The following is a 15,615-nucleotide window of genomic DNA, read 5'->3' on the forward strand; positions in this document are numbered from 1 at the left end:
AACTACCCTTCCCTAGAAGGACCACTCCCCTCTTTTTAAAAATTGCCTGCCTTGTTAAAAAACATACTTAACTAAGAAAAAAGTGTTTGATTTTTCCCCTGAACACGTTTTAATTCTACCCTATAAACCAATAAACTCATTACAAAAAAAGTCTTAAAAAGGTTATCGACCATATATATATTCTTTTCATAATTATCTAGAAAAATGATTTTTAAAATCTAAAATCGGTATGACATGCAGAAAAGGTCGGAAAAAGATTGGAAAATTTGGCAAAATTACATCAATAAAGGAAGGAGGCGAGGAAACAGACATATTTTATCAAAATTATTGATCACTGGTTTTTGTTATTATTTCAATAAAAACTTTGATTATATTTCATTATTAGACTAGCGTTACCCTTCAAAAAATATGTAACATCTGTCATTTTTAAAGTAAATTGGTTTTGATATTTTGTCCCAAAAGTGTCCCAATCCCGACGGATGTATGTTCGAGTCTTATTTGCCTTGAGTTTACTGTAATATTTATGAGCATTGCTTTTGCGTGCCGGGAAATCGGTCATTAATAAACAAGGACAATTTCTTTCAAACACCGCACAGCAACGGAAAAGCTAAAAAAACGTTTTAGCCTTGATTTTTCTGTTAGAAATCCAACTTCCCCTTTATTATTTAAATTAACATTGAATTGATTAAATGAAAAGAATGCCAATATTAAAATTTTATTAAAGTTCAACCGGAAATCTAAACAATAAATAAACCTTAAAATAGGAAATCTAAAAAACTGAAATAATAAAAAAATAGAAGAAGGTGGTCTGAATGAAGAAGGGGGGAAGGGGGGGTTGAAGGAGTGTAAACAATAGCAGAATTAAATTTGATAAAAGTAGATATAAATTGTTATTAGTATTTGGTTTGTAACAAAACCGTAAATTTTCAATTTTATATTTCTAATTTTCACCACGGCTTTAAATAATAAGGGGGGATGGAAGCGGGTAAAGGGGGGAAAAGACTTTGGTTTTGATGGGAATAAGAAAAAAAAGGGGAAATTTTGTCTGGATTTTGTAGTAATTAGACATTTTTTCCACTATTATAGCTGTTCTATAAAAATAATTAAAGTTGATGAAAGTGCAAAAATATAAACTTTTCTATGTCCAAACAATTTAAGTTTATTATAAACAAGGATGACAATTTACCCAAGCAACGCTGCAATAGCAATATAAAAAATAACAGTATAGCATTATACAGTAATATAGAATTTTTTTTGCTTGGCTAATAGTGTAAATTTATCGTCTTAAGATATTAGATATTTTATTTTATTTTAACAATTTAAAGCAACTTCAGAATGTGTAAGTAAACAAATAACGTTACATTCAAAGTTTGGTGATTTTTTAACAGACAGACGGTCAGATCCTAGTCATAAATTTACAACAAAAAAAAAATATAGAGTTGTCACGCATCCGACAATTATATTTTGTAATTTTCTAAAGTAGAAATTATTTGCTTTTACTTTGTGTTCAGTTTTTAACCCCATTTGGTAATTAAGCTTTTTGTTTGTTTCATAATTGTCTACAATACTTTTTATAACTTTTTATGTTATTATAAGTTTTCATATTAAAATATCATTTTTGTGTGTTACAATTACAACAAAAATAGGTTTAAATCATGGAGGGGATTGTCAATTAAAAAATATTTCAGCCGTTTAATTACAATAATTTATTTATCTAAAGTTGAAGAAACTTTATTAAAGTTAAAGAACGGAAAAGCCATTTGTTTTTTTTCTTTTAACAAACACAGAGACAGACAGACAAACTTTCCCCTGCCATAAATTAGTATATACTACTTTTGTTGGTTTTAATCAAATTCTCTAATGAAAATTGTCTCAGAGTAAAAATAAATCAGGGAAAGTGAAATGTAATATTAAAAAGAATTTTCAATTATAAAGAGTGGTGACTACTGGCACATTATTAAATTGAAATTTTGATTTGAGTCTATACTTCAAACAATACGTTATATTACTACTGGAAGTCAATATCTACAATATAACACTATTCTAATAATGTTTTGATAGTAATGTTTTGATATAAATCCAATTTGTTTTTGATAGTTTCAGTTCATTTTTATTAGCCTGGTAAGATAGGAGAAAAAAAAACAACTAAACTGCTATAAATCTATTTTCTTTTTATTGTCGATCGTTACATTTGGTTGGCTTTAGATTAAACAAGGATAACTATAGCCATAATTAGCACAGCAATGACAACACAACAATATATCCCAAAACCGTGAATTGTTTCACAGGCAATTTAGTAATTTGAGGCAGTATTTGTTTAATAAAAGTTATAATTTTATTGATTTAAAATCATAGTTTTAATTTTTACCGTGTTGGACGTACAGTCGAACATTCAAACTTATTCTAGTTATTAAGTAGCTTCGCTACAAAATAACATAGTTGCTTTTAAAGTCAACGATTCCTTATAATTACATTAATTTATTTCTTTAAATGTCTTAAAATGTAATGTTTGTAAATGTGAGAAAAAAAGACTTTAAACCCCGCTTTAATTATGGTATATTAGCTATTAAAAAAAGATAATAAAAATTAGTTTCTAGTTATTTGATTAATTTTTGTTAGTTTAGGGATAATGGCCCTTAATTGTTATGTCGAAATGTTAGGGGAATTACGTGTGAAACTTGGAAGCATTGGCTGACTAATTTAAGTGGTTTACTTGGACTATATGGCAATATATTAATGTGCGCTTTTAGCCCTACATTTACGTCTACATAAAGTCCAATATCAAGCAATGCAGTTAGAAAGCTATATCTACCATTTAAAGCTCTAGTAATAATAACAGAATGAATAATCGTTGTTGATATAATATCTATTCCAAAGATTAACACGTATGTAAATTCTTAGGCCGTAAATTTTGGCTTTTAAAAGGATTATGTTCTTTCATTAATGCATATAAACGTTTAAGAATGTTTGTTTGGATGTCTTTATGACCATTAGGATATCAACAATTGCCAGACCGATAGGCTTGAGCTTTTGAGGATGATTTTATTGACCCTCGGCATGTTTTATGCTATTTTATTTTATTTGCTGTATTTTAAGAAAATATTGCTTTGTATATCTATGGTGCTTTATTGACGTTATCTTTCAAATATCTTTAAAAATTTCTAGTGGGAGGTAAAATAGGCATATAGAACCATACAGAAAGGTGTCATTTATCCCACCCCCCCCCCACCCAACCCCCTGTGGTGCAATGGTTGTGGGGGGGATTAAATGGAAGGAAATGCCCCTCCCCCCTCCTAACTCTCACATGTCACATCACCTATTATTGTTAGTTGTGTCTCTCCCACCCAAAATCTGTGTGTGAGTGTGTGTTTGTGTGTGTATTCATCTTTAGTAAACTTTCACCCCAAATATTCTGATCCATCTTCTATTCTTAATATGTGTCGCCATTTAAAAACCAACAAAAATCCATATCAATTTTTTTTAAAACAATTTGATTTTAAACTAAAATCTTTATCTGTACTTTTTACTAATTATTTTCTAGAATTTTTAACCTAATCCAATATGTCTGGGAATGTTTTTGATATAAAAAGCAGTTTTTTATTTTTTTCTTAATTGACACTTTTTAAATAGATGATGCAAAAACGGCGAGTAAGTAGCAACTTTTTGGCCTATAGAAGGCATGTTAAAAATCTTTTAATTGAACGACTATACAATTTAGTTAGTCCCTCTTTCTTTCTCCTTTCCTTTTTTTACTCTTTTCTGTCTCTCTATTTAAAAGTTTATGCTTATCTAGTACCAGGATCTTTTAACCCTTATCTTTATAGCACTTTTTTCCCTAATTTAATTTGTTTAATGTGTGTATATAACATATATTATGTATGTACGTTAGAGGGTGTAAAAAAAAACATACACTTTTCTAAAAATATCATACTTTTTATTATGAGCTTAATTCCAAAAATAAAAAACGCAGTTCGAATAATAACGGTGATAACTCTTGAAATTAACTTTAAAATAATTTTTATGGATAATAATTACATTTTTGGTCTGCTTTGTTATTTTTAATTACTTTTACCTCATATTTTTGTTTAGAATGATTCCAAAAAGCATTAAACTTAAAACCTAAAAAATACTATTTCAATAAGTTTTCAAACCCTCTAATAAACATAGCCACTTGTAGATATAACACTTTCAAAGTACACTCTTTTTCATCTTTTTATTGAGAAAGTTAATATTTTCCATTATATTGCTTTACACATGATATTTTCTTAAAATTATATTTTAAAATTTATTTTGGGACTTTAAAATCTTTTCTTTGACTATGATGAATATACAGTAATTTTAGGGTTCTTTATGCATTTTTCAACAAAAAAATGTTCCTTAACTTTTGGGAGTTTCTCTTTAAGCAGTTTGTATTCAGTTAGCATGCTTGTTCTAAGGTGTAAGACAACAAATTCCAATGTCTTGTACGTTTTAAATGTTCATTCCACACCCCCTTTTCCCCCAACTTACCTTTCCCACCCCGGCTTCGCTGTAAAGGCTAATTAAACATAAATTATTGTTTGTACAATGAAGTCGGCCGCCTGCTATGAGGGATGGGGGGATTTCCCCCACTTCTCGTTCATTCAAAATTAACTCATTTAACAACCTCTATCCCCCCACCCCTTTTTTTTGCGAAGCAATTTAGGGCTTGCGCTAATTTGCTTCTAATTTATTGCTGTTTTTATTAATCTTTATTTAATAAAGAACTTCAAACATAAATAAACATATATCTTAAATGTTTAAAGCTTGAATTAGATTGAATATAGCTATTGTTAATATTATTTTTATTTGTTTATCTGCAAATTATGAAAATCATTAATAATGACCTTTCCCTTACTGCCCCTGGCCTAACCCCTTTGTGTCTGTTGTTTCTTGTTAGTCTTTGGTGTTGAAATTATATCGACACAAGTCTATAGATATGATTGACGTATGTATCATGAACAATTTGTCGATATTATGTCAGTCATTGCCACTTTTATTAATGATTCACTTGAAATTGAATATCAATACAATGCCTCTATGATTAACAGGAATACCCTACCCCCTGTTTTGTAGCGTCTGCATCCTTTTGATAATATTTATCATAGGAAACCAGCCAGGACCAGGGGCTGTAATTAAATATTTCGTGTGTTTAATTTTCAGACACTTAGCGCCTACTAATTAGCAACATTTCCTTTAATTCATTACTATAGCGCTATCACAATAAATTTACAGTCTAAAATCTGCTGTAATTCTTAAGAAATAATGTTTTTAGGATTTTATTTTGACTTTTTGCCTGTTTGTTTGTATAATGCATGCAAAGATAACTTGATGAAGTTAAAACTCTAAAAAAGCTTACATTAATAACACTTTAAAAAGGCAATAATCTTAGTGTAAATCATTTGAAAAATAGTTAAAATGTAATTTTATGGGAATAAATTTGTACAAAAAAAAGTTTTAAAAAATACATTAAATAAATAATTGTTGAACGGCCACCCAGGGTTATTTGTTTAAAAAAAATACAAAATCAGCAAGATTTGCTAAAATTTCGCGTCCTCCCATGACAGACAGACGGACAGACTGACAGACATTATCGCAAAAAAAGGTGTATGAAAAAGTTGATGTCGTACATATAATTACATAGTATTATCATAAAATTTACTCTAAATTTGGCTTGCTCTCTCCTTTTTTTCGCTTTCTTTCTCTCCCCTTTTCTTATTTTGACTTTCCCTGATAGACTTTAAAGCTTTTGTTAACATAAAATTTGACGGTTTATTATACAAATCAAAACTGACTTATTAAAACTAAAATTCTAGCTCTATTCTAGTAATGTAATTGCAATTATATTATTTGTCGATATAATAATAACATCTATGTTTGACATTGCTGCTAAAACTCAAAACATTTCTCGATGAAAAGTATAATTTTCTAAATAATTGCCAAACAACTTTTTATGCCCTTCCTTCCTATCACGCAGTTTTTCCAATAATAATTTTTATACCAAAATATTTGTTATAAACATTTTATTTTTCCTTCCACTTTTTAAGCCTAAAATATTCTCTAAAAAGGTAAAAGCATGAAGCATATTAAGTTAAAAGATGTAAGATTGATTTTACTTGAAAAAAAGTACATTTTTGACAGAAAAGTATTGTCTATGGTTCATTGCAAGCCATCATCATTTAGTTTAACAGGAATTTAAAGATACTAGATTTAATAAATAAAAGTTTAGATATCTCTCACATATGTATTTCTATCATATTTTGAAATACATCTCAAAACTAAAACGTTATTATTTAATGGAAACTTATATTTCTTACATACACCATTTAATTAAACATATTTATGCAAGTAAGCTCATAAACTTGAAAGGAAAATATGAGTTAAAACGGAGCCAGCAAAGTTACAGAAAATTTCAAGTCCAGATTTCTGCTTCATGATCTATTTCACTTGGACAATGAACATACAAAATAAAGATGGATGGACACACTCAGTTTTTTTTGTAGCAGCGCAGCTACTCTACACATTTAGGATAAATCTGTATGTCTTTTTATTAGCTTTCCTAAGAATGATTCTATGAAATTATAATTAACAAGTTAGAAAGTTCCTTTTTTCCTTTTGGCAATTGAGTTAGCTTGTTAGTGCTGCGCTACTTATTGAAGTTATTATCCTTGTTTTTTTAATATTAATAACTCTCGCCAGAAGTTTAAACATAGGTCATTTTTTGCATTTTTTAAAGCACAGAAAAAGTTGTAACAAAGAAAAGAAATTTTAAATTTGTTATGAATCTCATTTAATTAAAATTAAACATTTTTAGTGCTTTTTATTTTGCTATTATTTTGTCTAAACTATTTTCAAAAGAATTTAATTAAATCTTTTTTTCTTTTTTCTTTGAAAATATGAAATTAAGTGAAATTAACACAATCCTTTCAGTTTTCTTGCTAAATTTTTAGATTATCATCCTAGGTAAGGAATTGTCGCATTTTACAATTTTTTTGTCCTAGGTTTTTAAATTTGAAGGTACCTCTTACTTTTTGCTTATAAGAGGATTTAAAAAAAACATAAATTTGAATAAGTTATTTGGTCATATTCAGAGATTTATTGACATTTATGTTACAAGTATGTTAATAATGCTTGCTGCTGTATTAATAATCTTGTAATCTGTTGAAAAAAGCTGAGTTAGCATTTGATTATGATCAACTCTCTTACACTACAAATTCCTAAAACATTTGATTCAAAGAATTTTTCCTCAAAATTATAAAATCTTTCAAGCCCCAAGAATTCCACAAAAAATGTCTAGTTTTCTCCCTTTTTTTACTACTCTTTATTGTCCACCACTCTCTTGAATCCATTTATAGTATTGTTCAGCATTTAATAAATCTTATTTTGCTACCCCCCTCACTTACCCCCCCCCCCTCTCAAAAAAGTACGCCATGCCCCCAAAAAGTATGATTCCGAAATGTAACCTCTTTTTGACCCCCTTCCCTTTATACCTTTATTCATATATAATAAAGGTAATAAGTATAGAGGAGTAACAATGCTTTTTTATGTATTAAAGTAACAGTATGTTCATCTGTCTCTTTGTATGCCCAATAAGATCCCGTAAACAACTGGATTGATAGTTCAACATCTAAATAGAATGAACCCCCCCCCAAAAAAAAATCTTTTTAAAAAAGTAAAATGAAGCAAAAACTTACCTATTTGGCCCTTTAATTTAGCAACCTTTATTGTATGTAACATGCAGACACAGAATATAATAATGCAAGATTATTATCGCACGTGCAAATTCTTTACAAAGATCATTTAGAATCATTTTGCAAGGTTTGTGTGTGTGTGTGTATGTCTGTGTGTGGATGTTTGTCAGTGTGTACAACTGTCTGCCTGTTTGTATGAATTCAAATCAAAATTAAGGGGGTTAGCATTTGTACTTGGTAATTTGGAACAAAATTTCTTAAAAGTATGCTATACTTTGTATTAAAATCATTTTAGCTATTACATATGTACATGTTAGATTTAGTGCTGTTATTTTGTCAACATATGAATTTAGTCGCAATTTCATTGATTTAAAAGTATAGACATATGTCAGCCATTTTTGTGACAATAGACTTAATCTAAACCATTATAAATGTATGTCAATATAATGCTACCAGGCTTAACAGGGAGAGGAAACCGAAGCATATTATATTTCAAATTAAATTGACATTATTCGCATTTTCTTTTTTTAATCATGCCTGTAAAACTTATTACTTGTGGTTCACTTTTCAACTATATAATATTAATCAGTTCAGTACACTGCAGCATGTAAACAGGATGTTCAATAAAAAAGTACATTTGCAAATAATATTGTACACTGGTTAGTCTAAACAAAACTGAATTTTAAAAATTGCTTGTCAAAAATAACCCAACTTAGCATAAAAAATAGTATCTAAAGCGTTTTTTTTCTGACTGGCCAAAAAGTTGGATCAATTTTAATTTTGGGACACCTGGCATAAACAAAAATTAATTTATCTTTCATTATTATTATTATTTGTTAAGTTAATTTAAATAAATTTCAGAATTTTCAAATAATTGGCTAAAGTTTGCATTTTCCACTCGTTAATCAAAATTAGAAAATTTAGCATAAGGAGATCTTTATTTTTTTCTCGCTAATTTTTGAATAATTATTGGTAATGCATCGCGGCAATACTATAATAAATGATTGTCCGTTTCTTTAGCATTTAAGGTATTATTTGTTTTGTTTAGCTAATAAGTTAATGAACAAATTGTTGTACTTATTACCAATATTCCCTATTTGAAACAAAATATTAATGCTTGAAAACAAATATAATGAATAAAATATGCCGGCCATTAATCTAATTATAACCAACCTAATATTTAGGAAAATTTAAGATAGGGATAAGTAATAAAATTCTTGAGTTTTGTGCTGATATTTTATCAACATAATAGCCATTATTAGAATTGGGATCTTAAAGGATAAAACAATAGATGACGAATTAATCTACATCCACAATAACAACCACCTCTGTAGATTAAAATCATTGGTTGATTAGTTTGAGCACCGCGTGTTTAAACCTTCCAATAAAGATTTAGTATAAGTATCCAAAGTTTTAAGAAAATTGAGAATGTGTTTTTCAAACTTTGGGTACCAGGAATGAATGAATTAAATTTTTTTTGGAAAACATGTCACTCCTTGTGAGACTAGAGGTCCTAAATTAATATTCAATAATTCCTTTGTCGAACTGTGTTATTTAAATCAAATCCAAAGCTGATGTTCATTAACATTTAACTGTAAATTGTCCACAAGAACTAACAATCATTTCTCAATTAATAAGAATTAGTAAACTTAAATACAATTCCCTGTTAAGCTTGGAAACAATATGTTAACATTTATATGTTAAAGTTTTTATTGACAACTCAGCATTTATAAGAGGGGTAATTGGTGACTTTTTGAATTATATTATGGAATTTATAATATACATATTTATGACGACAATGATTATTATTCAACGCTATTCTCAAAATGACAACAACAGCACTTAAGTTTAGCTGGGTAAGGGAAAAATAATTGTATATATGAAGGCTAGAGGCTAAATATATTGTTTTCAAAATAAATACATTTATGTTATTAACTGCATTAGCGCTAATCAAACTTATTAAAATATCAATCACTAGCGGCTACGCCCCTAGAGGCCTCTAGTGGCACTTTAATTGTTTTTATTTATATTCAAAATATAGCTATTTAACGTTTGACGTTTATTTTTCGTTGAACTCTCTTTCTAAAATCGATAAATTTAAAAAAAATTAATTTCTCTAGGGAGGGTGGTGGTACCCTCCCCCAAAATAGTTATAAACCTTCCCGGGACATATTGGAATATACCCTGTTAAGGAGAACCCGATCAGTTCGACGGTTAGCGAGATCCTTCGGTACAGACAAACACACAGACACACAAACATCCTGTTACTTTATTATAAGGATTTCTACCTGTAAGAAATATTTTTAAAAAAATTAAAGCAAACAGTCTATCTTATTAGATTCAAATATATAAATTCAAATATTTTCTGATAATTTAGACAAAACTTGAAAAGCATAAATTTTTTTTTGATTACATATTAATGTACATATTAAAGGGCGTATTTTCCCTAAAAAATCCCCAATAATTGTATATTATATGTGGCCTAATATCTATAAAATGGAGAAAGTTACCCAAAATTTTGCCTATAATAATAATACAATACATATAATATACATATATATGAATAATAATATCCGTTTGGAAAAGAATATAGTTTGAGCTTTAAGAGCCCTAGCTCAGCCTTGCTTAGGAGCTGCAATTATAACCTGTAATCTTTATATGGGTGGGGGACCCTTCCCTCCCCCCTATATAAACTAGGGGCATGGTTTTAAGAGGGGTCTTTTGTCTAATAAAGGGGGCATATATTGTTATGTACTGTAAAAGGGAACGAAAGCAATTTTAGAGAAAGGTTTTTTGGGAAAATTAGAAAATAGAGAAATGGTAGAGAAAGGAGAGAGAGAAAAAGGAGAGGAGAGAGGTGTTATGAGTGTGTTGCCGTGCGCTGTGCGCGTTAAGCCGGTTACCCCTCTCCCCCTCCCTCCCTTTTTAATATGGTTATGTGCGCGCTTAGGTTATCCGCGCATATTTTAACAAGGAACAGGAAAATGGTTGAGAGGAGGGGGGTGGGGGGCATACCCACCCCTCTTCCAATATAGTCTGCAAATCTGAGATTTGAAGAAACTGTTTTCTCTTAACTCTCAGCTATTATCTGTATATTATTATGTGCCTAGGTATCAAGCAATTACAAGACAAGCAAGTAGGGGGGGGGGAGACATCTCCCCCCTTGTGTCAAATCATTAAGGGGGGTAAAGAATTATATAAAGAGGGGCAAATTAAATATAAGACATAAAGATTCTAAAAAGGGGGGGGGGGGGCTAAATTACACATAGAAAAAGGGGGCTAAAAGTCAACCCAATGCTTTTTAATATCATAACCCCCCCCCCCCCCCCCACCTAATTCCAAACCCCCCTCTTAATTCCTTTCTTTTTTGCCTTCATTGATAATTTAAAATTACTGCATGCGGGGGCCAACGAACCCCGTTACATTTAATAAGCAATTATAAACATTTCAACCTGCTACGTCTATTAAGCCATACGCTGTCTGTTTGTTTGTTTGTCTGTCTGTCTGTTTGTGACAGTTGTTTATTTGTCTGTTTTTTAAACACGGAAATTAGTTGTGAAATGAACAATTAAGTTAGAGAAAAAAATGTCTTGAAATTGCGTTTCACGAAACCTTAAAATTTTAATTTAAAAAAAGGTATTTGTTTTTAATTATATTAATATTATCAAAAAAAGGAATGTTTTTATACATATTTTCCCCCTTAAAAAACTTAATACCTTTTATTATAGAAAGACATAAAAAGTCTTTTCAAAGTTTTATTACATTACATGTAATTACCATGATTAAAAACAAATATAATTATAAAAATAGTTCCATTAAGGAAACCTATACACGACAATTAGAACCAGGGCTCGGCAGCCGGCCGTTTGTTTTTTGAGCGATTCTGCTGTGGATTAGGCAATTTTTTACAACAGCTAAATCTTTGATAAACTACTATTGTCCGATATATTAAAGATTTACTCGACTACATGATATTGAATTAGAAAAAAAATTGAGACTAAACGCAAGTGCCGAGCCCTGATTAAAACTGTTAGAAAGTCTAGAAAATTGTTAATGAAAAAGTTTGCATACTGTTATTATACAATTATTATAGAAATTACTAAAGTAATTTTTGTAGGACAATGTTATTTTTTAGCATATTTTATACTTTTATGAATATATGTACTTTAATAACATTATATCTGATGATTTAGATAATTTTTGTTAAATTAAAAATCGATAAATAAGGGTAATTTTTACATTAAATGCTAAGATTATAATAATAATTATTTTATATATGTTTCTCTTTTTTTCTCAATATTATTGGGGAAGGTGGTGGGGGGAGGTACTCCCCGCTATAAAACTTAGTAGTTTATGTTGACATATACATTAGTTTATGTCGGTTTTCATGCAAAAAGTTATCATAACTGATAACAACTTTTTGTCGAAATAACAGCAACTCACAGATTTATCAAGGAACAGTTTTTAATTGAGGCAAATTAATGAAGAATTGATTTTCGATGAGAACATGTTATAGCATAATTCCATAGTTCAACAGGGAAATAGGGGATAGGACAATGACTGAAAAAATAATCTTCCTTCTTTATCTTAAATATGCAACAATTAACTATGGGTATAAAATAAATATAAGGGGATAATAAGGGTTGTGGAGTATTCTTATTGCTATTGTCCTATCCCTCCCTGAAAGTAGGCAATTAATTATGGATAGAAATAATATAGAAAAAATCATTATGGAAAAATACTAAAAATACTTTTATTGAATTCAAGTAAAATGGTTTTATATTGGTTTTTAGTAGTAATTTTGGAACTTAATGACAACGAAATGTCAGAGAAAGGCTAAAATCCTTTTTAAGATGGTAAAAATGCATTTTTAAATCTTTAATAATTATTTACTATATCAATTGTTAAGTTTTATAAGTAAGTAACTATACACCGCTTAATATTGATGTGAATTCACTACTGCACATGTATAACATAATCAAATATTCATAACTTTTTATTATCACAACAGCACAAACTGCAAATTTCGCTTTACCCCATCATTGATTAAACATAAGGAGGGAGGGGACATTGAGCTGCTTTTTAAATTAGTCCCCAAAGTTTTACAATGACTTTTTCTAATTTGTTGTCTCAACAACTTTGGGAACTTTAGTGAATTTTGATTGGTTGGTTCATTAAATTCAGTGTACAAACTTAAAAATACGGTAGGCGTAATGTTGTGCATCATTATTGGGAATGTAAATCAATTTGATGGCCATTGTATTATCACTTTAGACCCCAGACAAAATATGTGGAATCGAATGCACACTCTTGATATTAGTTAATGTATTGTTTTTCAAATATTTTCTGAATGCCATATACTCATAGCATTTAGTAGCAGTTAACATGATATTTTAATGGAAAAAACATTAAAAAATAAAGAATTTTTATTCATAAAATTCATTTGATATGTAGTAGTTATATTTGTGCTTTGAAAGTGAGAATGCATGTTAAAAAAAACCTTTAATGTATGATAATAATTTAAGTATTATGTGAGTTTGATAACGTTTTTTTGGGATGGTTATCCCTCTTTAAAACAAGGTATTTTTTTAAGAAACTAATTATACCAAACTTTTGTAAATTTATAATACCTTTGATTAATTGAAGATGTATCATGATTAATTTTTCAACAGATTGCTAGTTTCTAGCCATGGTAACAAGATGTTTTTGAGTTTTAATTGGACAATTGCTTTACAAATTGATTTAAATGATGTAAATTAACTTATTTAGTTGAATATATGTACACATACACATATTAAGAACTAGCTTTTATATTACCCACATAAATACACACACACATACACACAGACTAATAAATACACTATAGAAAATGGGGGCCCCCCCAAAACAAATTAACTTAAATATATCCCAATCAAAATGAATTAAAATCAGTCTATTTTTTCCCCTTTTTTTCCTCTCTCCTCTGTCTATCTCTCTTTCTTTCCCAATTTATTTCAATTAACTTATATGTTTACCAATTAAACAGGGATAATTATATGCTTAAGTAGCGCAGCGATAACAAATGGGATTATTTGTAATCTTAATAATAATTAAGGCCTTTGTTCAAGCGGCCTGAAAATCGCAACATTTTAGTGTAAAACCCAATTAATGCCCCCCGACCCATGTTTCCTAACACCCAATCTCACAGCAGACAACTAATTTAAACTCAGCCATCCAATCAAAGAATTTGGACGGCATCCAAAATGAAATCGCAGCTCTGTATTGTTCAATCATTTTATCAATGCATAAGAAATAATTCAGAATCAGTGATAACACCCATTCCACGATTTTATTTATATTTTAATCAATCTAACTTGAACATATTGAATTGTTTTACTAATTTAAAACTTTTTCTTTATTACATAAAATTTGTCTAATAAAAGTTAAGCCTAACCTAAACGGGTTCAAAGTTTGATGTTAGATTTCAACATTAACAGTAAATGTTTTGTTATACATGGCCGTTTAACCCAAACCGACAGACAAACATCTCATATACTTAAATATATTTTTTAAGTCTCTAACCTTTCGTTTTTCTTAAGTTATTGTTAAGTTTTTTTTTCAACCTTTTTTTTCTGATGAACAAAAGCACAAACTGTCATTGTCTTGTCTTAATAATGTCATCTATTTTTTTACCTACTCTATAAGTTTACTTTATCTTTTTGTTTATTAACGGATTTTATTTTTTCAGAAGACAAGGACGAACGTAGCGAGAAGGAGGTGCACAACGTATCCCGGGACGAGAGCATGGACACGGACGATGACACAAACAACCCCCACCAGACAACCAACAACAACGATGACGAGGGCTCAGTGAGGTGTCCCCTGTGCCAGGAAGGCTTCCCTGACAAGGAGACACTGGAGGATCATGCTATGTCTATCCATAGTATTAATGGGGAAGGTCTGGCGCGCCTGATGATGCTTATGCAAGGGTCTCACTGGTTGAACAGCAATAAGAACTCTAAAGATGATGATGAAAACTCAGGTATTGTCAATAAATATTTTCAACTCTTTCCATGGCGGGATTTTTTACCTGAGGAAAAACTAAATTGCTGTGAATAAAATCGTGTTGTGTACAATGAAACACTAAATATCACTCCTGGATTTTTGAGCTTAGCTACTCTGTGTTTTATAATTTGTCTAATCTACGTATTGGAAAAGAAATCTAGAAAAAATATACAGAAAATGCTCATTTGCGAGAAAAAAAGCTATAACAAGATACTGAAATTCATTTCTGGCCCATAAAAATTGAAGAGATGTAAAATATTTGAGTTTTTATGTGTGTGTGAGTATGTGTGTGTGTGTAAGTGTGCAACTTATATGCAAATGTAACTTTCTATTTTCTATAGACATCATTTTTTCGCATATTTTTGGGGTTTAAGAAAATTTTAATTTACCAGTTCTGAAAAATTATGCCTAAATTTTGAAGCAAATTAAATATAATTAGCTAGAATTTTATTGTATCTGTGTTGAATTTTTTCAACAAAATTCCAAGTATTTTTCTATTTTATACTTCATTAGAATTAAATTTCTAAAAATAATTTCTTTTATCCCCTTCTTCATCTTAAACCATTCCTTTTTCTGTCTTAAAACCTTTTTTTCATGAATCATGTATAGTATAAAAAGGGGAGTAAAAATACTTGTATTTTGCAACGTAAAATTTTGTGAAATTTGATGATAATTGAAACTCAAATTGCAATAATTACATTTTTATCCCCCCCATGCAAGATTTAGGTTTGGTCAGATACTGCCCAACCAAAATTCCCCCTTCTCCCCACATCAATTATGTGCCCTCCTTGCCCTTTTTTGCCCACCCTCTTTTGCTCAAATTTAGCATGATTTTAAATCTAAAACATTTACCTATGTCTGA

The 15,615-nt window shown here is 29.6% G+C and overlaps 1 protein-coding gene across 1 annotated transcript in view; it reads left to right on the forward strand.

Moving 5' to 3' along the window:
- LOC145322349 (zinc finger protein 2-like) overlaps positions 1-15,615 on the forward strand; it is a 37,334-nt gene that overhangs the window by 16,296 nt on the left and 5,423 nt on the right. Inside the window, exon 7 of the mRNA XM_080164325.1 lies at positions 14,437-14,730. Within this exon, the coding sequence (XP_080020451.1) occupies positions 14,437-14,730 (294 nt within the window). The remainder of the gene's footprint in view (positions 1-14,436; positions 14,731-15,615) is intronic.

This window comes from Acartia tonsa, chromosome 6, assembly GCF_053477335.1.
Source record: "Acartia tonsa isolate MP-2025a chromosome 6, ASM5347733v1, whole genome shotgun sequence".
Taxonomy (NCBI): domain Eukaryota; kingdom Metazoa; phylum Arthropoda; class Copepoda; order Calanoida; family Acartiidae; genus Acartia; species Acartia tonsa.